Consider the following 25,813-nt stretch of genomic DNA (forward strand, 5'->3'; position numbering starts at 1 on the left):
GGTTTTTCTTTATTTCTTTCTCTTACTTTTGACTTCTTTTAGTTTTATTATTTTTATTTTAATTTCATTTCAATTTTTAATTCATCTTCCACCTCAATTTTCAAGCTCCCTCCATTTTCTTTCTTTGTTTCTTCTTCTTCACCTCTTATCCTCACCTAACCTCACATTCATATCAAGTTGAACCACTCCATTTTCTTTCTCTTTTCTTCTTCTTATTTGGTCAAATTTCTTACTTTTCAAAATTATACTACATTTTAGACTTTGTTGAGTTGATAACAAAACTAGTTATTTTTCTAAGAAAGTTCAAAATTGTGAATGTATCATCATTTAATTTATCTCATTTTCATATAAATTCAAAAATAGAAATGATAATTTTGAAAGCATAAGAATTCTCCGAAAATTGAAAAAGTTTAATTAGAATTTGGATAAAATACTAAATAATGTCTACCAATTATCTTGAAATCTAATGAGTTTATCACATTGTTCGAAATGTATTAAAATTTCTGGATATAATTATAAAATTAAAGAGAGTTAAAACTTATAGTAGAATAAAAAAGAGATGGAGTTGTGGTAAAAAGTGACATTGAAAGTGATAAGTTAATGAAGATGACAATGAATTTTTGAAGAAGAAGAAAGAAAGAAAAAGAAAAAAATAACAAGGAGAAAAGTTAAAATAATAAGAAAAATAAAAATATATATTTTATAGTAAAATTCTTGTAAAAATAAAATTATATTCTTTTTTTTTGTTTATTCACGCTCTTTAAGAGAGTGTATACACTATCAATGCCTAGTGAACAAAAAATGATGTAATAATATCAGTTCAGAATTGTTTAGAAGGGTAATAGGACACTTGCTTAATTTAGGTGTCTTTTTGAAAATTCGAGACAACTTCAACACTTAATTTCTTTTCTCTATATATAAAGAGAAAGAAAAAAGTTATAAAAGCATACTACCTACAAAATATATTTTTATCTATTAAAATAATTCCTCACATAATTATGAGTTTATGACATTGTATGCCTCTACCATCATAAAAATTTCGTGTATCAAAGTATTTTGATAGTTTTTTCTTTTTATCTCATTATACAAAGATTAATTGCTTTAAATTCTCCCAAGGACGTCGATAAAATTGCAAATCTTAGTTCATAATTTGTTTTGATAATCAAATATACAAGTATTGAGTTCAAACTTCAAAGCCCTAAAGTTATATATACGTTGTTAGAGTTGGATAAATTAGGCAATTTAATGACATGAGAACTCATAAAAACTATTTGCAATTGAAAAGTTAAAATAAAAAAAATGTGTATTACAAGTTCCAATCAAGTGTTTGTTGTTGGTACTTTATCAATCAATCTTGACTGCAGAATATATCTTCCTAATAAACCACAAGCAGGCTAAGAAGCCAATAGTCCCAGTGACAACGAAAAATGCATAAGCACCAATCAACATATAACCAAAGTAAAGAATACCTGAGACAAGTTTTGAGATCTCCAACTCGGAACAGAAATAGTATATGGAATACAAGAAAAGGTACAATGCGGAAGAGCCAGAAGTCAAATAGGCTCGCCACCACCAACGATAGTCCTCAGTGCATAATTGGAAGTAGGCTATTACTATGGTTATCTCCGAGCAAGTTACTATAAGAATGGTGAAGACAATGAAGAGAAATCCAAATATGTAATAAAACTGGTTCAGCCATATCGATGTCAAGATAAAAAACAGTTCTATAAACACTGCACCATATGGAAGTATTCCTCCAAAAGGTATAGAGATTAAAGGACTCATGTACCAAGGCTGCAAAGGGATCAATCTAGGTATCCTATTTGTTTTAACGGGATCTTCAGCTGCAGGTTTTCGATAACCTAGGAAGCTTCCCACGAAGACTAAAGGTACTGAAATGCCAAACCAGAGTAGGACCAAAATGAACATTGTCCCAAACGGGACGGCTCCAGAAGATTTCTCTCCCCATATTAGAGCATTCAGAACAAAAAACACGGCGAAAAGAAAAGTAGGGAACATAAGGGATGTTTTCAGTGACATTTTTTTCCAGTCTGTTCCTTTGAACATCTTGTATAATCTAGCAGAGGAGTATCCAGCAAATAAGCCCATGAATACCCATAGTAAAACCATAGCTGTCATCAGCCCACCACGATTAGAAGGTGAAAGAAAACCAACTAAAGCAAATATCAGTGTGACAAGGGACATTCCAAAAACTTGGACTCCAGTCCCAACATGCACACACAGTAAACTGGAGTTTTCAGGTGGCCTGAAGACATCCCCATGTATCAACTTCCATCCAGTTTCTTCTTGAACTTCGTCTTGTGCCAACTGATTGTAGTTGGCAATGTCTCTGTATATAGTTCTCATAATGATCATAGCTACTATTCCAGATAGAAAAAGCACAATTATCAAAGAATTTATAATTGAGAACCAATGGATCTGATCTCCATTCGTATGAAGGTATGAGTCCCAACGTGACGCCCATCTGATATTACTTGACTGACAAAGGATAAAACTCCAATAAACAGCTGAATGGTAAGGGGAGGACATGGGAGGTGTTAATGACAAAAGAATATACCTCAAAGGTAACGTCATATGTAAACACTACTTCGTTGTGTGCAACAATCTCTTGAGGTACAGAGTTAGTTCCAAATACAGTTGGCTTCCCATGCTTGCATGTCGTTAATTTAGTGTTCTCCTCATCCCACTTGTTGTACTCATGGTTAATACTGCTTCAAAAACAGCCAATGAGCTCAGAATGAAAGAGAGAAAGCACTTTACTCTAAAATAAAGATAAAGGAAGTTTTGTCTAGAATAGCACAATTTTCTTTTTAATTAAGCATAGCAAAATAGGCCATGAACGAAACTATGATCAACCAACACAAGTCTAGGATTGACTGCTGCATCGAGAAAGTTAGAAAACATGAATGTCTTATAAATAGAACAAACTGATGATATATTAGTTATACGAAATCACCAACTCTGCACATTTGTAAACATGACTATCCTCTACCTCTGAATTTATAATCATTGTTTCAGAAAAGAGAATAACAGAAAAAAAGAACACGAAAAATAAGAATCATTTAATTCAGGAAGGGAATGCTTGAAAGTTATTCAAACCTGAGGGGAGTAACCTCAAAACCAGCAACACGAGCAGTGCGCGCCTCAAGATCCTCATGATACATAACTTTGAAATTCAAATGGTTATTTATAAAATAACTTTTCTCTTTCCTCTGCAAAACCGACTTCTACGATCAAAAAACAAACATCAACAACATTCAAAGATAACAAAAAAAAAAGAAATAAGATCCACACCCCCTCAAATGTTCCTTTAAATCCAACTTGAAATCCTCGTTCATGAGATTTTTCTCCCATTCTATCCACTTTTTGCCGAGGAACAGCCACAGGAAGATTGTCCAGAATCATGTACAACAATTCAAATATACAAGAGAAGTAGCCACAAACTGTACTTAAAATGTACTCAACAAAAAGGTGAACAATAAAAAAGCTTCAAAGCTTATAACTATAGCAAGCTCTTTATACAGACAAGAACTTGAGGAAAGGAGCACACATCAGTACAAATGATTAACACGATAGTTAAAATCAAACTAAGAGTCTCAACTGATTGTTCACCCTTACATGTTAACTCGGTAATCATCATCAATCTTATCGTTAAAATTCTTAGCGGATACAACATCAAGCTTGATTCTACATGCCACCTTGCAGGACTCTGTCTCATTCATCTTGAACTGGAGAATATACACATACGGTATTATATTATATGCTACATTCAAGATATACAACAATTTCCTTTACTATTAACAAACTGGATAGCTATATAAAACTTACAGTATAAACAGAATTTTCAATACGGTCACCTCGAAGAACTTCCCCCAAGTTCTCTGCACTATTGGTAACTCTTGGAGGCTTACAATAGGACAAGAAGTAATAATTGTACGGCAGCTGTGTCTTGGTGGATGAAAGCTTGTTTACTTTAACATGAAGAGAATCTCCCTGAGAATAGGTAGGCTTATTCATAAGAAAAACAGCTTTAAATGTAAATTAGTGGCATCTTGTACGCGCGCGTACAGAATACCCAGCACATGTTTTTGGCAATACATGAAGTCCTCGTATAATAAACGATTTTACAATTGCATATGTATAGTTGAAATCTAAAGTAGTAACTCTGAGCGAGCGTCACCCATAGCTGAAGTTCTCTACATTGGCCCAGCCTCTCTATAGACTGAAACTAGGATGTTTATCAAGTGTGTTTCCAAGTTTAGTGAAGCTATTTCCTACTGAACAAGACCTAAAAAATGGGCAACTAAATAATCATGATATAAATACATCAAAATTTTCATATATATAATACTACGTATATCTGTCAATTATCATAATTCATTTTATCCAGTGCATGGAAATCAGCTAGCAATGCTTCATACAAACCATATGACACCATCAACTTCATCTTAATTTGTCTTTGTAATAACGAAAAAAAAAGTCAGACATATCTACCCAAAAAATAAGGTTTAGAATGCTAAAAGTCGGATCAAGGGAGGGTAAAGTGTACCCAGACCTTACCTCTACCTCGAGAAGGCAGAGAGGTTGTTTCTGAAAGACTTGAGTAACAAGAGGAGAATTATTACAGTTTGAAAATCGGTAGGGGCAACTCCAGGAAGATAGAAAGCATGCAATCGCAAGTGCCATGGAAATAGTAGTATGATCAACAGTGACCAGAAGAAGCTACTCATCATCCTCAATACATTTTCTCTAACAAATTTCCACATTTTTTCTAGCATTGAGCGACAGTCTGAGTAATTATTTAGTTAGTGGTGGAACTTACAAATGAATGAGGAAAAATTGGGTATTCAAAAAGTCTAGTCATATAATTTAATGCAAAATTTCCATATCAGATAGTTGATCGATATAATGCGTACACGGAACGGCGGAGTTCCTCGGTATTATATATAGGAAAAACGCGTCCTTCCATATATTAATATTCACTTTCTACCGAACCTAATATTATTTACCCCTTAATCTAAACATACTATACTAAGGACGTCCTAGTGAGATGATTAGTCAAAAGGTCATAATTCAGCTTCATAATGGTGTGTTTGGCAGGAAGAAAATGTTTGTTTTTAAAAAAAGAAGTTAACTTATAATTTATTTTCTCATTTTTTATTCGTCAGTAGAAAATAATTTTTGGTGTTTGATTGGTGAATAAAAAAATATTTTACACAAAATATCTTTTATTTTTGACTTGACAATAGAAAATATTTTTTTGGTAAAATAATTTCTAACACAAATCCCGATAATTGATAATCCCAACACACAAAATAGGACACAACCTTGACGACTAATTCAAAATCTGACCCTGAGATCTGACTAAGACCTGACCCCGACTTTCAACACAAGACCCGAATTTTGAATTGAGACCCGATCTCGACCCTGACACTTGAACATATGAACACGACCTCAACAACAGATTCGAGATCTGATCCCAACATTCGACCCATAACTTGACCCTCCACCCCGACCCACTTGAATGATCAAACTCGCTTGTAATATTACACTAGGTATATTATTATTGTTGAATTATGTATATGATGTTGTTCATCTTGCATTCCTAATATACTTAGAACAATACTTTGAATAACTTTGTAAGACAACAAATTTTAAGAACATTTTCACAACTAGAAAATTAAAACAAGTAGAGAAACTAGAATCAGAAACAGATTAGAAAAATATACGAAAAAGTTTTCTTTAAGAAGAATTGTTGTTAATCTGTGTTTAAAAAATCTTACTGATTCCAACAAACTTTGCAGAAACACGAAGTTATCAAAGTTTAGTAAACCAGTGAAGAACAGAAGAACATAAATTAATTCACAAATCTAAAATCTATAACACATACCAGAATCTGGAAAAATAGAGAGAAGATCAAGCCCACTGAATGCACAGTGTCTCCTTAAGGAAATTATTCCCCTCTAGTATCCGAGGTTTGATTTGAAATATGTCCTCCTAGGATAGAATGATCTCAATCACCAGTGTACTGATATCCAAAATTGCTGGTGTCAGGGAACCACTCAAAGGAAGTAAAGTACACGTAGAATATTTGATTTAGTAGTAGAAAAAGAAGTCAAGAAAAAATATCTTTTTTAAATGAGAGAAATCCCACAATATATAGAAAACAAAAACTAGTGCGAAAATGTTCTTATGTGCCTTACCGGAAAGGTCACAAACCTTTGGAAAAGTTACAATCTTTTGGAAAGGTCGTCATCTTTCATAAAAGTCACAACTTTCCATAAAAGTTGCAACATTTCATAAAAGTCACAACTTCTCATACAAGTCGCAACTCTTTATTTTCCATTCACATATTTTAATACTCATACGTTAATGATCTGATTTGTATATATATAAATTGATTATATTGTATATATTTGAGAAATTGTATATACTATTTTATGCCATATTCGTGTGTAATTTTTTATGTGTTATTAACTGTACATGTGACCATCATAATATGAAAAATTGTATATATGACAGTCGTGTTTGTTTGAAAAACAAAAAGTGTGTTGTTTTTTTTTTTTGTGTAGTTTGTCTGTATACAATGTTTTATTATATTCATATTTTTTATATATATCTAGGAATTTGTATAATGTACAATAATTTGTTATATGGATTATATTTGTGTATTTTTATATGTCCATATGTAATTTCGTATTTTTTTTAAAAAAATTAATGATTAAAATAATTGTGTAAAATCATTTCTCAATTTTATATATGGTAAGCTTGAAATATGTTTGTATATTTGAGTGTGTAATGTTTATATATACAATATATTATTATGCTCATAATAGTTTTATATATTGACAAATATGTATAATATACTATGATTTTGTATATGTATCTATACAATGATTTTAACAAATTTCTTTTATATAAAACTAAATATTTGTATACAAATAGCTACTGCCTCATAAGACTTTGTATATGTTACCTTAATATAAAACTACTATATACATAACTTTAGTAATTGGTATAAAACCAATAGAATGTACAAATAACAACTGCCTCATAATAATTTGTATATATTACTTTAATATACGACCCACTATATACTTAACTTTAGTAATTTGAATATAAATTACACTATCTGATGTTCCTGTTGTTCTTCAGATTTGTCCAGTTCTGATGAGGCAGATCCAATCTCCTCTGAATTTATGTTTACGACTTTTCTCTTACTTCCACTTTAACAATCTTAATGTCATTAGATTTCGCGTTGTCGATAACTTTCTAAATTGTCATTGGGACATTTTTTACTTGAATCTCAATTCAATAGATTGTTCAACTTGAACTTGTTTATGTTTTGCCAACCTACATTGACCCCAAAATTCTGAGTTAACCCAATTGAAAATGAAGGTGGATTAAACAATATTGACATGCAAGGACATACCTCTGGTAATTCTCATAGATGGGGATGAATACTCCATTCTCATTTTGAAGAACTTATAATCTGATAAGAAAGAAAGAAGTTTTCTAAAAAAAAAAAATATGAAAAAAGCCTAAGAAACATACTATATATATAATTGTTGATGAAATAAAAAAATAAAATTGATTCATGGATTGATTTTGGAGGTTACCTGTGAAAATTGAAAGTAAGACATGCGGGGGAACGTAAATTTTTCCCAAATTTAAAATTCATAATAGGAGTGGAGGAGTGATTTTAGAAGAAGACATTGAATGAGGATAGGAGAAACAAAATTATATATAACAGCATAAAAAAATATTTTATGATTGGGTATACAAATAGGTGGTGGGTCAAATTAAGTATGACAAAAAGAATGAGACAATCATTACTGAGAGTAAGAAAAATTAAACTATACCCTTATTTACTAATTACTTATAGATGTTTGTCATCCCACGTAATTTTTCCTATTTTTAACCCCTTTTAATGCATAGAATTGGGCTCAACTTTTAGGCTAGGATCATCATCTTTTTTCATTATTTTTTCTCTTAATGTAATTTTTTTTCTAATTTCTTTTTTTTTTAAAAATTATTAGACACATTTATTTTTTTATTCTTCTTATATCTATTAGTCATTTTATTTCAAAATACTTTTATGTACAATTCTTTAAAAATGATGAATTATGTATATAAAAATAAATTAGATGTAATTGAATGAAGAAATTTAAAATCGTCAATATCCTTTTAATAATATATATTTAATAAGATTCATGGAATTTCTTTTCTGTTTTTTCACTTCTATTTTACAGAGATGTCAACTAAACTTATTTGATTCCATCATCATTTTTATTCCAAGTGGCGGCGAACCTAGTAAATTAAACTACATGAACTAAAAAAACTGCCGATGATATTTATTCATCTTCTGAATATACGTTATAATTGTAACACCTCTAAAATGACTAGGTGAAACTAGAGACTAACGTTTGTGTCTTGATGTTTTGAAGTCATAAATGAGTTATAATGATGTTACTAGGCAGTGTTTAAATTTTGGTGATGTTTTGAGGTCAAACGTCCAAGAACGTCCATGACGTTCCAAAGGTTTACCTTGAAACGTGCTTGGGCTCTTTAGTGTGTTTCGTCGAGTTTACGTGTTCGTTTTTTGATGAAATTAATGTGAGAGGTCCTTAACATGTATATGACTATATTCGGGTTGGAAACATTGGGGGGAAAACTCCCCAAAGACCAACCAAGGAACCTTGAGGAAGACCCAACTCAACAGCCAAAAGCTGTCAAACCAGCCTCACCTAATCAACGCCCAATAGGCTGGTCGATGCCCCGTAGGTGGAGGGTGTTGGTAAATACTTAGGCTAGGGGTACTAATCTACCATTTGGCCCGTCTCTTTCCCAAACTACAAACAAACAGGACGGTCCGTTATTTGGGCTACGGGTCATTGGTGAGCAACCGTCGATCAATACCTGTAATTATGCATGTGTCTCGGCCAACCCAAGAGCAATATGGGGTTTTCACCTAGCCTTCCTAAAATTAGTTGGACGAATTATTAATGTAATTTTATGTATTTTAAGAAGCTTTATAAGTCTACAACCCCTATTCAAGTGATTATTCAAAATTAAAATCCCAAGACCTCTAAAAAACTCTCTAGAACACCATTGAAGCTTGAAGGGAGATTGAAGCTTTAAAGTTGAATTATCCATAAATTCTTCTCAAATTTCATGGTCTAGAATCAATTAAGTTATGTTCTTCATCATTGAATCTCTTTTCTTCAAGGAACCAATCTCAAAAATGGTTTTCTAAGACTTTCTCAAAGATGAACTTCTAACTTGTGATCTAGCCATGGGTTCTTGCATAAAACATTTTGAATCATGGTATTATGATTGAATTGATGCTATTTTTATGATTTTAACCTAAGAATCCTATGAACCATGCAAACCATAAATTCCATATTTTGACTATTTTATGGGTGATGTGATCATGTCTCTATACTTTTGAATTCTTGTGTAGTTTGATTTGGGATATTAAATTATGAAAGAATTATGTTCGAATCATGTGTAGGCTATCCTAAATTGATAAATTCATATTGATTTACTTTGGTTTCATTGTACATTATGATTATTGGATTGAATTGGTGATTATGACCATTGGTAAGAACCTTTGAGTATTGTTTTGGTTGAATTGGCTATGGATTGATGTTATGAGAGTGGATTGGTGGTATTATGCCCTAACTCTCTTTATATTATTTAATATAAGTCTTAAACTATGATGATGATTGGTATGGTCTGTCATATCCGAGGAGCAACCCCTAGACGTAACCGGCATTGTCGTCCTCTTTGAAGACGAAGACTTACCTCTTATTTTACATCATTACATTTGTAGGTTAAATTTGCGGATAAATCTAAACTTTTATTTATCTATCTTGTGGTTTACATATACCTCTCACATACACATAATATAATTATATCGAGTATACATAGACCCTTCGTATAGAAAGATTACTTAGCCACATATAGGCTATACAATCTTTAGTACTCAAATGAAAAGGAAAGAACTAAAAGTCTTATAACTAGAACAACATCAATATCTTGATAGTGGCATTGCCCTTGGATAGTAAGGACATACCCAACTTGGATGAGTGGGAATTCCAAGTCTTCCTTCAAAGTCGTCTCAAAAGCCCTTCAACAATCGGAACCTAAAATATTTGAGAAAATTGAAGAGAATGGGGTTAGTACACCACTTGTACTAAGTATGAGACCATATGCACACACAACATGAAATCATGCTACAAAAAGGACATTTCATTAAAGTATGCGATTTCCTTTGAAAAACCTTTATGCTCATAGAAGAAGATCAATGCCAAACAATAAGACATATTCATTTAGTCAAGATCATGTACATCACAATACCAACACTACTAAGCCTAGTCAAGTCAATAAGCATATCAACATACTTGCACATATAATCAAGACTACTCTATCATCAAGTTATAACATCAACAAGCATGAATAAGAGTTCATTTCAACATAACCAAAGCAAGACAATTTACTCATGAACCCTCATTAAGTTCACTAGTGCAATGACTAAGCAAAGCCCCATAACCTTACTCAATCAAGTAAACCTAACAAGAACCATAACCAATGTCCAACTTCATATAACATATCATTAAGAGTAAACATCATTATCCTACTTTGAGCAATAGAGACCAAACATATATTCAAAGTGAACTAACATCAGAAGGTGCCATCAACATGTAAGATCATCATATACATATCATTTATATTTATAAGCATAAACATACATAAGAACATCCTTCTAATACTTCCCTTAAGGCTAACTAGTGCAATGTATAGGTAGTACCCTTACCCCTACCTAGACTAAGTCACACCTCTCAAGTTATCTTACTTAAAGTCCATTTTATTTCTTTATTTTACTTTTGGGAACATCTTTCCTTAACCGGCATAGACTACATGAGCCAATGTGGAATCCAGTGTCATAGAATCCTACACCAAAGGAAGGCAGACTACTTGCCAAGGTAGTACTAAAACATGGACGTAGCAACTACGTGTATCCACTATCTAGTACTCCTATGGGGGAAACATAGTTCAAGAACTAGGAGATATAGTTGGGACCCTCTTTATGATACATGCATTTCAGTCTCCAATCTCAAGAGTACATTAGTGATCCTACCTCCCCTATTTGGGAAGGGACACTCCTCACTCTAGTTCACTCGGTGCTAAGCTAGTATCCCTTTTGAAATGTCTTTATACCTTTATTAGTCATCATTTATTAATGTAGGTCATAGGGTCTAACCCTTGTATAATAATCATCATCATATATCAATAACAATTGGATGAGTATTATCCTTTCATTACAATTCACGCAAGTGAAGTTAGCACATTTACATATCACTTCATAATAAGACACATTGGTAAGTTATCACCATCCTTAAAACAATTGCATATTAGACAATACCTCACAAACTATAGTCAAGACATTTCAATTCAACATCATACCAACCCTATCAATGTTAATATAAGTTATACTTTAATACAACATCATCACTTTGTCACAAGTAACCACAATTGAAGTACTCAATTTCCTTCACCATGCCATCATCACGGTCTTACCATCAACCTCCAACTCTACCGAACAATGGTATAATAGCATCACATAATATTAACCAACATAATAACAAGATCAATTTAATCATTATACAACAATTCATCACTAGTTTATAGCCTAGAATTTCAGACTTAGATCAAGTTCATAGTCTACTTCACCATCTAGGTCAATTACTCAATAAATAGGATGGTAGGACTAAAAATTGTATAAATATATTCCTCAATTGTCACAATAACATCATAGGATAGTAATTCACACATTAACCAACCAATTACATCAATACTAGATAGTTCAATTTAAGATCACAACCTAGGGATAAGGGGAAAAGGTCATCTTCTACAAACTAGACCAATCCATAAATAAATAACATAATTGAGTTATAATACATGTTAATTTGTTCATAATATCCAAAAGGAAACATAAAAAAATCGATTCACAAAATCAATTTCGTATTGGATGAAAACCCACTTGAATTTGATACTTTTGAAATCAAATTGATGGAACCCCTTAGGGAAAAGAAGTACCAAAGGTGAAAGGAATACCATACCTTGATATTTGATGAAGATTTAATGAGAAACTTTGAGTTTTTCAGCCCTAGAACCCAGCTCTATCTTGGTCTTCAATGGGGTTTCTTTGGGAGAGAGAAAGAAGAGAGAAGGAAGAGAATTTGGGTTTGGGAAGTTATGAGGGCTTGGGTTAGTTTAATTAGGTTAGGGTCTTTATATAGGTAATTAAACAACTTAATTAGACCTTACTAAACCCCTAAATAATTAACTAACCTCCTAATTAATTAATTTAGTCAACTTAAAAACGTGCAGCAAAACAGTGTGCCCACAGACAACACCTCTATCAACGCCCCATTATTCAAATGAAGGGCAAGGGACTAACCGTCCTGTTGGTCAATCGTTAAGTTTAGAGACTGTCCAAAACAGGCCTCCCATGGATTTGTCTAAGTGACAATTTACGTGGCCATAAACGCCCCGTCAATTGGTCCACGATTTGTCGATTTCACTCATTTGTGCACTATGGCTTTTGCCAGGTCCTTGGGAAGTCTTACCTAGACGTTTCGACTATATACTCACTCTAATACGTGTTAGACACGCTTCCACCAAATTTCATCGTTTTTCAACTCCTAAAACTTAGTCAAATAGGCTAAGGCACACTAGCACTTCATTGAACTAGTTTTCGGATGTCATGGACGTTCCTTGACCCTAAACTTCCTAAATGACTTATTTACTTTAAAATTGACTTTAAAACAGTGTCTAAACCTTTTGACCCCTAGATTAGGCTCTAGAACACGTTATAGACTTTCGGTGTATTACATTATCGCCCCATAGGAACATTAGTCCTAGAATGACACTAAAATTCTTTAAAAGGAAGGAATAGACTCAAGACTAGCAGCCCAACCAACAACACATAACAACATGAGTTACAATATCAATCATGACATTTACACATAGCAATTTGAAACATAAATTACCACATATATAGCTCAACATCACAATATGAAGAATTTCTTTCTCACAACAACATGAGCTAAGCATATGAGCTAAACATATCATTAAGGAGTCAATTATCCAAAACTCAACCTATCAATATGCTCAATACCAGTTCATAAAGACTCACTATATCAACATGCACAACATATCTCAAAACAAGAAGAATTTCAAATTTTCAAGTCTATAGGCATATTTCACTGTAATTCACTGTAACATGAACATTATTGCAAAACTTCAACAAAAATTAAAACAACTTCAAATTTTAGTCATTATTTTCATTATTAGTAGGAATAACTAACCTTAATTATCAAATAGATGAGGGTAACGGGACTTTATATCGGCCTCAACCTCCCATGTTGCACCCTCAACTAGGTGATTCTTCTATAACACTTTTACGGAAGCCACCTCTTTGTTCCTTAACCTTCTTACTTGCCTATCAAGGATTTGAACCGGAACCTCTTCATAAGAGAGGTTCTCTTGTACACCAAGACCTTCAATAGAAAGAATAGACTCAGTATCTTCGATACACTTCTTAAGCGTGGAAACATGGAAAACCAGATGAACCGAAGATAGTTCAATAGGAAGCTTCAATTTATATGAAACCTTACCAATCTTTTGCAAGATTTCATTAGGGACCGACATAACGAGGACTCCCCTTTCTTACAAAATCTCTGGAAAATTTTTTTAGATACACTTTATCACCTTCTTCAAACTCTAATTCCCTTCTCCTATGGTCGGCATAAGACTTTTGCCAGCTATAGGATGTTTTTAAGCGAATCCTTATGATATGAACCTTCTCCAAAGTCTTATAAATCAAATCGGGACCCAAAAGTGAAGACTCACCCACTTCAAACCATCCAATTGGAGATCTACATCTCCCACCATACAAGGTTTTATAAGGAGTCATAGATATAGATGAATGGTAGCTATTGTTGTAAGCAAACTCCACCAAAGGCAAGTGCTTATCCCAATTTCCTTTGAAATCAATTAAACAAGCTCTAAGCATCCTCAAGGATTTGAATAGTATGCTCCGCTTGACCATCCATTTGAGGATGAAAAGTGGTGCTTAGCTTTCACCTTGGTACCCAACCCTTTTTGGAATGACCTCCAAAACGTAGATGTGAATTGTGCACTCCTATCCAATATGATGGATAACGGAATACCATGGCGACACACAATCTCATCTATGAAGATCCCTTCATAATCCTTCGCTGAGTATGTAGACTTGATGGGAATAAAATGAGGGGATTTGGTCAACCTATCAACACCACCCATATGAAGGTCATATTGATTTTGGGTCCGAGGCAAATTACCAAAAAATCCATATTGATGTCTTCCTACTTCCAAGTAGGAACTTGGATTTGTTGAAGTAACCAAGATTTTGGTGTTCAGTTGTCACTTGTTGGAAATTTGGACACTTTGCAACAAATTCCGCTATGTCTTTCTTCAAGCCTTCCCACAAAAACATTTCCCTAAGGTCATGGTACATCTTTGTAGAGCCCAAATGAATGGAGTAACGGGACCCATGATCTTCCTCAAGAATCTGGTTCCTCAAACCATCTACATTGGTAACACATTACCTTTCTTGATACCTCAAGATACCACCCCCCAAGGAGAATGAATCATTAAGCTTACAAAGAACCAATTCTTTAAATCCATCAATGTTTGACAAGATGTTGTTCACCAACAACGACTCGGAGTTATAATGGACCATAAAACCACCATTTGGAAAATCTTCCAATCTAACACCCAATCTACCCAACCTATGAATATCTTTCACTAGGTCTTTCTTGGCTTCCTATACATGAGACATACTGCCCATGGTCATACGACTTAGAGCATCTGCAACCACATTGGCCTTGCTGGGGTGGTTGAGAACACTTATGTCGTAATCCTTCAACAATTCCAACCACTTTCTCTGTCGGAGATTCAACTCCTTTTGGAGCAAACACATATTGTAGACTTTTGTGGTTGGTATACATATCCACATAAACCCCGCATAAGTAATGCCTCCATATTTTTAAAGCAAATACCACGGCCGCTAACTCAGGATCATGAGTTGGATAATTTCTCTCATGCACCTTAATTTGTCTAGAGGCATAGGCTACTAGTTTCCCATGTTGCATAAGCACACACCCTAAACCCACTAGGGATACATCACAATACACAACGAAGACCTTGGTACCCTCCGGTAAGGTCAACACCGGAGCGAAAGTAAGCCTATCCTTCAAGATTTGGAAGCTTATTTCACGTGCCTCTGACCACTCATATTTTACATTCTTTTGGGTCAAAGTAGTCAACGGAGATGCAATGGAGGAAAAACCCTCCACAAACATCCTATAATAGCCCGCTAGACCCAAGAAACTTTTAATATCAGTTGGAGTTAATGGTCTAGGACAATTTTTCACTGTTTCAGTTTTCCTTGGATCAACCTCAACCCCCTACTAGAGATGATATAACCAAGAAGTGCCACCAACCTAACCAAAACTCACATTTGTTATACTTAGCAAATAATTGGTTTTACTTAAGAACTTGTAACACCACTCTCAAGTGATCCATGTGTTCACCCTCATTTTTTAAATATACCAAGATGTTGTCAATGACAAATGAATCTAGGTAACTTCGAAACACCCTATTCATGAGATTCATAAATGCCGCTAGGGCATTAATGAGACCAAAGGACATTACTAAGGACTCATAGTGACCATATCTAGTCTGAAATGCCATTTTTAGTATATCCTTACCTCTCATCCTAAGTTGGTGATACCCTGATATCAAGTCAATCTTAGAAAAGTAGTTTTCCCCTTGGAGTTGATCAAACAAGTCGTCAATCCGAGTGAGAGGATACTTGTTCTTAATACTAACTTTATTGAGTTGTGATAATCAATGCAAATTCTAAGGGACCCATTCTTCTTCTTTACAAAACAAAACCAGAGCACCCCATGGAGAAATACTAGGTCTAATGAAGCCTTTGTCTAGTAAATCTTTGAGTTGAGCCTTCAGCTCTTTCAATTCACCCGGAGCCATCCGATAAGGAGGAATTGAAATGGGATGGTATTCGGTAGCAAGTCAATACCAAAATTAATTTCTCATTAGGAAGATATTTCGGGAAGATGAATACGAAAGACCTTAGGAAATTCCCTTACTACGGGGACTAACTCAATTGGAGGATTTTTGGAGTCTAATCTTTAACTCTTACGATATGATGTTGACACCATTTTGAGATCATGTTACAAGCCTTAACACAAGAGATTATACGAACTCTAGGAATAAAACTTCCCCCCTTCCACTCCAAAACGGTTTCATTTGGAAAACTGAACTGGACAATTCTAGTTCTACAATCAATGAAAGCAAAACAAGTATGTAACCAATACATCCCCAAAATGACATCTAAATCAATCATATCAAGTTCTACTAATTCAACATGAGTAAATATATTGGGCAATATTATAGGACAATTTCTATATACCCTCTTTGGAACCACCGAATCACCTATCGCAGAAGTTACCATGAAAGGCTCATTTAGAATATCGGGAAAAATATCAAACTTTCTAACTATCAAGGGAGTAACAAAAGATAGCGTACCACCCGGATGAAGTAAAGCATATACATCAATAAAGAAGACTTGTAACATACCAGTCACCACATCGGGAGAAATCACTTGTTCATCCCTTGAGCAAAGTGCATAAAAGTGATTCTTCTTTGGAGAATCCACCGTACAACTACTAATGTGAGCTTGCCCTCTACCTTTATCTTGACCCTTCACATTTGGGAAATCCCTAACCGTGTGGCCACTCTCACCACACCCAAAGCAATTGTCCGTCCTAGTAAGAAAATCACCATAATGCTTCTTTCCACACTTTCCACAAGTTGGCTTCTTATTTGGTGAGCTAATACCTCTTCCCTTTTAAAACTTAGGGTTAGACACCTAATCATCACGAGCCTTGGGAAATTTGGTAGGATTTTGATTAGAAGACCTCTTCTTAAACCTGGTCTTGTCTTGGATATCAAGCCTACACTTTGAAGAACCACCATCATAGGACCTTCGCCTCTTGACATCTCTACTCTTCCTCTTTGATCTTGTGTCTTCTACTTGCTGAGCATGCTATGAGACGAGAAATATTCATATTGTTATTTAGCATAAACGAATGACATTCCTCTTGTAGGTCATCCAACACTCCCATCACAAAGCGACTTATCTCATCTCTAGGATCAGAAACCAAATAAGGAGCATACATTGACAATTTAGTGAACTTCAAAGAGAATTCAAGTACACTCATACCTTGACGAAGGTTGATGAACTCCACCACTTTAGCTTCCCTCTTATCCTTAGGAAAGAATTGATCAAGAAAAGCCTTCTTGAAAATCTCCCATGTCATTGGTCCACCTTTTGAAGGCGTATTGTCTCTCAATTGGATGTACCAAGTTTGGGCGACGTCTTTGAGTTGGTAAGTGCATAACTCAACTTTCTTATTATTAGTCAATACCATAGCATATAGAATCATGTAGATCTCATCAATAAACTCTTGGGGGTATTCCTCAACTTTGGACCCATAGAAAGTAGGGGGATTCATCCTAGTAAAATCCCTCAAACGGGAGGCCATGGTACCAACATGTTGGTTTGCTTGGGGTACAACCTCCTAATTATCTTGGGCCATCATGGCTTGAGCTTGAGTAGTGACGACTTGTGCTTGAGTAGTAATGGCTTGGGCCATTTGGATAAAGGCAACCCTTATGTCACCATCTGTCAAAGGAGGAGGATTGACCGAAGCTTGGTCATCATTAACAATTTCTTCAAGAGGAGGGACTTGATTGCCTCGGGGAGGAGCTCCCCCATTGGAAATCTCTTTATCAAGTCTTCGAGCAGCTGTTCTTTGAGTATTCATGGACTATAATCACAATAAAATGATTAGATGCTAAGCGCACATAGAGTAAAGACTGTAAAGGCACAATATTGGATTTCCAAGAAAGTGTGAGTTTCCTAAGCATATTATAGTTCCCTATTCATAAGTGTGGCGCGCTTCACAATTATGAATAAGAATCTTTATAGACGTGATTAAGTGAGACGTCGACTCCAAAAATATTCTACCTAATGCTCTGATACAAAGTTTATCACATACGAGGAGCACACCCTAGACGTAACCAGCGTCGTCGTCCTCTTTGAGGACTCAGACTAACCTCTTAGCTTATATGATTACATTCATAGGTTAAAATTTGCAGAAAGATGTATAACTTTTCTTTATCTATCTTGAAATTTACGTAGACCTCTCGCATACACATAATAAAGTCATATCGAGTATACATAGACCCTTCATATAGGAAGGTTACTTAGTCTTCTCCTTTTATTGCATATATATATAAGATATAACATAGTCTTAAAACGGGATGTGTCATCTCATAACCATCTAAACAAGAATATAACATTTGGGCATAATCCATACAACAATACAATAAGATCCACATATAGGCTATACAATCTTTAGTACTAAAATGAAAAGGAAAGAACTAAAAGTCTTATAACTAGAACAACATCAATATCTTGATAGTGGCATTGCCCTTGGATACATACCCAACTTGGATGAGTGGGAATTCCAAGTCTTCCTTCAAAGTCATCTCAAAAGCCATTCAACAATCGGAACCTAAAATATTTGGGAAAAAGGGAGAGAATGGGGTTAGTACACCACTTGTACTAAGTATGAGACCATATGCACACACAACATGAAATCATGCTACAAAAAAGACATTTCATTAAAGTACGCAATTTCCTTTGAAAAACCTTTATGCACATACAAGAAGACCATACCAAACAATAAGACATATTCATTAATTCAAGATCATGTACATCACAAGACCGACAATACTAAGCCTAGTCAAGTCAATAGGCATATCGACATACTTGCACATACAATCAAGACTACTCTATCGTCAAGTTATAACATCAACAAGCATGAATAAGAGTTCATTTCAACATAACCAAAGCAAGATAATTTACTCATGAACCCTTATTAAGTTCACTAGTTCAATGACTAAGCAAAGCCCCATAACCTTACTTAATCAAGTAAACCTAACAAGAACCATAACCAGTGTCCAACTTCACATAACATATCATTAAGAGTAAACATCATTATCCTACTTTGAGCAATAGAGACCAAACATATATTCAAAGTGAACTAACATCATAAGGTTCCATCAACATGTAAGATCATCATATACATATCATTTATATTTATAAGCATAAACATACATAAGAACATCGTTCTAAGACTTCCCTTAAGGCTAACTAGTGCAATGTATAGGTAGAGTTTCATGAACCTACCTAGACTAAGTCACACCTCTTAAGTTATCTTAGTTAGAGTCCATTTTATTTCTTTATTTTACTTTTGGGAACATCTTGCCTTAATCGATGTCACGACCGGGGAGCATCCCCTAGAAGTAACATGGCGTACTTGACCTCTCGGATGACTTATACAAGCCCGTAGGTATCATTCATCGCATTGTCATAGGTACATTAGCGGAAAATTTAAAACTTTTCATAGCACATCATATGCTAGAAACTTCACTTCATATATATAAAAATATCATATGTAAAAATTTAGACTCTAGTCTCTTTTTGCCATCCTAGACTCAACATCGTTAGAGTATCTTAGGGACACGACCCTTACAACATAATCACAAGTACAATATTAAATTGACTTTACAATAGGCTAGACGTTTGGACATCCTTGGATTTAAGGATTCCTTTCCTTGAGCTTGCGAATAACATATTGCTCCTCATTTTTTAAAGACATCCCTTAAGCATCCATAACCTACACTTTGTGTAAAAAGTAGAAAAGAATGGAGTTAGTACAAGAATGCACTAAGTATGACAACCATGCAAAAACATGCATTAAAAGGGACATTTTTCTTAAAATCATATTTCATGCCTTTTTGTGAAAACTTCATAAAACCCTTATCCAATAAGAATTATATTATTTACATACTTCATATAGTCATATTTCACGGTCAAACATAATACAAAATCATACAATGCATTTAAGACATTTTTGGATCATTTTACAATAAGCTCCTGACGCTTCCAGTGAGCATTTTTCCCTTAACAGTGAACTTCTTTCATTTAACCCATTAGACTCCCAAGTAACCCTCTGGTGATACGTGGTGCAATGTATCACCTTATGGCCACAAGGAAACCATACATACAACCTACACAAGTCAACACATAGCATCATAGAAGTGTAGTACATTATAGACACATTTATGTCAAGAATCTAATGACTTTACAATAAACTACATCAACTTGCACATATACTCACTTCACTTCACATCAATGCAATTATAAAACCCTACTCACAATCCCAATCTATGTCTACTAGTGCAATGTACATGTGAAGCCCCATAAGCACACACATTCATTAGAACATCTTCCTAGGACTTCCCTTAAGAGCCACTTGTGCAACACATAGGTGAAGTCCCATACCCCCACCTACACTAAGCAACTACCCTTAGGTTATCCTAGTTAGGGTCCTTACTTTACTTCCATAGTCCATTTCACTTTAGGGAAACTATAGCCTTAACCGACACTAAGACCATGGGTTCTAAACATGTAATTTGGTGTTGTATAGCCTAACACCAATGGAAGGTGTTCTTACCTAGCCAGGGTAGAACATTAACACATGCTAGCATACTTGTGAAGTCACTTGCTAGATCCTATGCGGCAAGCATAGTTATGGAACTTGGGGGTAAATGTGGAAACCCTCTTTATGCAAAATGGGGCATTGTAGTTATCCATTATGGAAATATTACTCTATGCCCTTTGGGTTATGAGGATAACCACATCATGAGGACATCCCTCACTTCAAGTTCACTCAGTTCTAAGCTATGTTTCCGTTTTATTAAAAATCCTTTATTAAAATTTCCTATAAAAACATATGCTTTAGGAGATTGACTCCTCATATGCTTAGCTCATAGGTCATACATGAGAGTTCATCAACCTAAATCATGTGAAAAATCCTTCATGGACATAGCATATGTAAGAACCTATCTAGTTTAGGGTACACTTGAGCACACCATTCAAGGACCCTCTATTGACTAGATATCCATACATGTGTGTGTCTATACTTATATGTGAGAAAACCTTTCACATAACACATAAATGTCACACATGTTCATATATCAATGCATAAGTCTAAAGGTGTAACTATATGAGCAATCCTTTCATATAAACACACCAAGACACTATGCTCATTCATACTTAATCATATCATATACTTAACATCATAGCATATATGTCATATTCATAACATGTTCATACAATCCTATTCATGTACTTAGAAGACCAACATAGGAACTATCCTATAAAGGTACACATGCGCAATGCACATACAATGCCCCATACCCTTGCCCATACTAGTACACCTATCAAGCCATCCTAGTGAATGATATATATCACAGAACATCATAGAATAGATAACACAGCATAAGACATATTTATTCAAGACTTACAACATCTTTACAGTAAGCTCTAGTCATTATGCACCTATATCGACTTTCCTTCACATATAACACTGTAGGAACTCACCATAGGCAGAAAGTACATATAAACTTAACATAACCATTTACATGCTCATGACATTAGCTGCACAACCTAGTCACATCTAGAATAGCAAACTAGGCATAAGCTTACATAGGGTGATCATCACCAACACACATTCATAGTATGATTGACTTCAAGGCCATAATCAACACACACACACACACACACACACACACACACAAACACACACACACACACACACACACACACACACACACATATATATATATATATATATATATATATATATATATATATATATATTAGCAATCAGGTAAACACCGCCACCATAAGTGGATAATACCACACAATGTCATCCAAGGCTTCATCAACTATCAATACTATAAGAAAAGTAGAAGAAGTAGGCATCTTACCAATTTCTCAACCTTTGGTCATAAATGAACAATACCCATATTTCATCAACAATTCATATCAAGGGAAGTAGCTAAAGGTATAACAATATAATCGAAATCATACATTAATCATAACAAGGTTAAGATCATATTAAATCCACTACATCATCAATTTATAGAATGTGAACAGAAGTTGATCTCTTACCAATTCTTACTTGGATCATCAATGATCAGCCTTCTTAATTCATCAAAATACAATACAGGTTTAGTATCTACAAGTATCTTTACACAAACGAACTACTAAGTTCATGTACTATAAAGTCAAGGTTACAGTGAATACACTATATTTATCAACCGTTAGGAAATAGAGTAATATAGGTCACTCACCACTTTCCCTTGAATTAATCATCATAGTTCGTAAAGAATATACATGTAGGGAAGTATCTAAAGAAATCATAACCTAAACGAGATCCTACTACAATTGATACTAAAATTGAGATCACTATAAGCATGCTTCATAGTAGGAATTTATGGAACATAGAATAACATAGGCTAATCTTGTTCAAAATATCAAGCCTTGATCCACATTGGATCCATTAGATATAATTCATAATGACATTACATCATAGGAAGTGTCTAACCATCACTTTAACATCACTGAATCTCCAAATAAGCATGCTAGCATGAAGATCACAAAATACTACATTATAGACTTGCCTTATTCAAACCTTCAAACGTTCATGTTCATCGGTCACTCATCAACAATCCACCATAGTACACATACTAGGATGTAGATATAACCAATTCAACATGCTAGAATCAAAATTCAATCAACACCAATTCAAGATCACAAAGCCCATACTTAGGCTAAAATGATGGTTTGGAGGGAGCATGAGTTCATCATGCAACTGGATTAAAATTCACGTTACTATCAACATGATAACTTCAAATCATCATTAGGAAGCCTTTAAAAAAATTTTGAGAAAGAACCCATGTCTAGATTGAAGAAGAAGAAATTTGATCATATTTTCTCTTTGAAAACTTTGAGATTAACTCTCTAGATGGAAAGATAACTAGAGATGAAGGATCACCATACATTAATTTAGAAGAAAACCTCAAAAAATTGATGAAGAATCCATATAAATCCGAGATCCAAGATGTTCTTGAGCTTCACCTTCAATAGAGGTTCTAGAGAGAATATTTTTGGATGGAAAGTCTGATTTGTATGAATTGAATTGGGAATGGGGTTGTCACGTTTTTTATCACTTAATTACACTCGAAAATAACCAAGTAAACAATGTAGGGTCAGGTTAGCACGCAGGGTGAATTTAACATTCACCCCTTTAATGAAATAGTGTGCAAGGTGCAGTTTGCAGGCACCATCGATAGGCACAAACAACGTCCAACAAATCCATCGACGGACCGTCTTGCAGGCCGTCGTTTGGGCCTGAGGCTTGACAACATCCTTAAGACTTCACCGAGCTAAGTTTCCATCGATGCCTCACCATCGACGGGCCGTTGGTGGACTGACGAGGTATTGTTTGGCTCAGTCGATTATCACTGCCAAGGCAGTGTCTCGACAATCTTTGTGTCCTTCTTGAGGGCCTCTTACGGGGCCCTTAGGAGTCGTACTCGGGAGTATCTAACTTAACTATATACCTTAACTTGTGAAGTACCTTCTACATTAGTTTCACCCAAAATAAATACATGCAACACCTTAAAATATGCTAGGCACACTCAAGACACACACATGCACGTCTCAAGGGCTAACTTTCGAACGTCTTGAACGTTCTTGGACGTTTAACCTCTAAACTTCATGAAACTCACAATACTACCTATAAACATTATTATATCTCATATAAGGACCTCATAATCCCATGACACACATATATGCACATCAAAACACGTAAGTCCTCTTTGGTGACTAGTCTTGAATGGTCTTGGTCATCCCTTGTAGTTTGAGTTCCAAATATCTCCAACTCACTCATGAATACTTTAAAAAACACTATTAACATGTTAACAAGGTTACTGTCACATATGAGTCTCTATACAACCTAACTCATTTTGGGGGTCTTACAACCGATATAGACAACATGAACCAATTTCGAATCCGATGTCATAGATCCCTACACCAAAGGAAGGCAGAATACTTGACAAGATAGTACCGAAACATGGACGTAACAAGTACGTGGATTCACTAGCTAGTATTCCTATAAGGGCAACATAGTTCAAGAACTAGGAGATATAGTTGGGACCCTCTTTATCGTACATGCATTGTATTTTCCGATCTTAAGAATACATTACTGATCCTACCTCCCCTATGTGGGAAGGGACACTCCTCACTCTAGTTCACTCGGTGCTAAGCTAGAGTCCCTTTTGAAATGTTTTTAATACCTTTATTAATCATCATTGCTTAACATAGGTCATAAAGTCTACCCCTTGTATATCATTATCATTATAACTCAATAATAATTGTAAAAGTATTATCCTTTCATTACAATTCACACAAGTAAGGTTAGCACATTTACATATCACTTCATAATAACGCACATTGGTAAGTTATTATCATCCTTATAACATTTACATCTTAGCCAAAAACTCACAAACCATAGTCAATAAATTTAAATTTAACATCATACCAACCCTATCAATCTTAATATGAGGTATACTTTAATACAACATCATCATTTAATCACAAGTAACCACAATTCAGGTAAAGAATAGAGATCACAATACTTACTCAATTTCCTTCACCATTCCATCATCAAGGTCTTACCATCAACCTCCAACATAACCGAACAATGGTATAATATAATCACATAATATTAACCAACATAATAAAAAGACCATTGAATCATTATACAACAATTCATCACTATTTTATAGCCTAGAATTTGAGACTTGTATCAAGTTCATAGTCTACTTCACCATCTAGGTCTATTACTGAAGGACTAGCATGTTAGGACTACAATTCATCTCAATATATTCCTAAATTGTCACAATACCATCATAGAATAGTCATTCACACATTAATCAAGCAAACTACATCAATAGTAGATAGTTCAATTCAAGATCACAACCTACGGTTAAGGGGAAAAGGTCATCATCTACAAACTAGACCAATCCATCAAGAAATAAAATAATTGAGTTATAATACATGTTAATCTATTCATAATATCCAAAATAAAACATAAACAAAGAAATTAACAGGATCAATTTCGTATTGGATAAAAACCCACTTGAATTTCATACTTTTGAAATCAATTTGATGAAACCCCTCTCGGAAAGAAGTACCAAAGGTGAAAGGAATACCATACCTTGATATTTGATGAATATTTGATGGAGAAACTTTGAGTTTTTTAGCCCTAGAACCCAGCTCTAGCTTGGTCTTCAATGGGGTTTCTTTGGGAGAGAGAAAGAAGAGAGAAGGAGAAGAATTTGGGTTTGGGAAGTTAGGAGGGCTTGGGTTAGTTTAATTAGGTTATAAAAAAATTAATTATAACTTCCTAAACCCCTAAATAATTAACCAACCTCCTAATAAATTAATTTAGTCAACTTAAAAACGTGTAGCAAAACAGTGTGCCCACAGACGACACCCCGATCGATGCCCATTTGTCAAATGACGGCCAAGGGACTAACTGTCCTGTTGGTCCATTGTGAAGTTCAGAGATTGTACAAAATAGGCCTCCCATTGATTTGTCTAAGTGAACATTGATGTGTCCATCAACGCCCTGTCAATTGGTCCACGATTCGTCAATTGCACTCATTTGTG

General features: G+C 34.6%; 2 protein-coding genes across 2 annotated transcripts; both read right to left on the bottom strand.

Moving 5' to 3' along the window:
• Window positions 1-1,258: 1,258 nt before the first annotated feature.
• LOC101252778 (transmembrane 9 superfamily member 7-like) lies at window positions 1,259-4,951 on the bottom strand. Its single transcript, XM_004239510.4, has 7 exons — window positions 4,647-4,951; window positions 3,850-4,014; window positions 3,642-3,749; window positions 3,316-3,426; window positions 3,121-3,233; window positions 2,579-2,729; window positions 1,259-2,499 (listed from the first exon to the last, which is right to left on the bottom strand). Exons 1-7 carry the CDS (start codon window positions 4,797-4,799, stop codon window positions 1,345-1,347), a joined length of 1,956 nt encoding a protein of 651 aa, XP_004239558.2. The 5' UTR covers window positions 4,800-4,951; the 3' UTR covers window positions 1,259-1,344.
• A 12,208-nt stretch (window positions 4,952-17,159) lies between these two features.
• Window positions 17,160-17,702, bottom strand: LOC138348725 (uncharacterized). Its single transcript, XM_069298298.1, has one exon. It carries the CDS (start codon window positions 17,700-17,702, stop codon window positions 17,160-17,162), a length of 543 nt encoding a protein of 180 aa, XP_069154399.1.
• Between the last annotated feature and the right edge of the window lie 8,111 nt (window positions 17,703-25,813).

Source organism: Solanum lycopersicum, chromosome 5, assembly GCF_036512215.1.
Source record: "Solanum lycopersicum chromosome 5, SLM_r2.1".
Classification (NCBI taxonomy): Eukaryota; Viridiplantae; Streptophyta; class Magnoliopsida; order Solanales; family Solanaceae; genus Solanum; species Solanum lycopersicum.

Excerpts from the sequence above, each read along its gene's own strand:
- LOC138348725 (XM_069298298.1), bottom strand. The coding sequence starts at position 17,702 with ATGGCCTCCCGTTTGAGGGATTTTACTAGGATGAATCCCCCTACTTTC.
- LOC101252778 (XM_004239510.4), bottom strand. The coding sequence starts at position 4,799 with ATGCTAGAAAAAATGTGGAAATTTGTTAGAGAAAATGTATTGAGGATG. Across the intron at positions 2,730-3,120 it reads TTTGAGGTTACTCCCCTCAG|TATTAACCATGAGTACAACA; the intron begins GTTTGAATAACT and ends TTTTTGAAGCAG. Across the intron at positions 2,500-2,578 it reads CATATGACGTTACCTTTGAG|TCAAGTAATATCAGATGGGC; the intron begins GTATATTCTTTT and ends ATCCTTTGTCAG.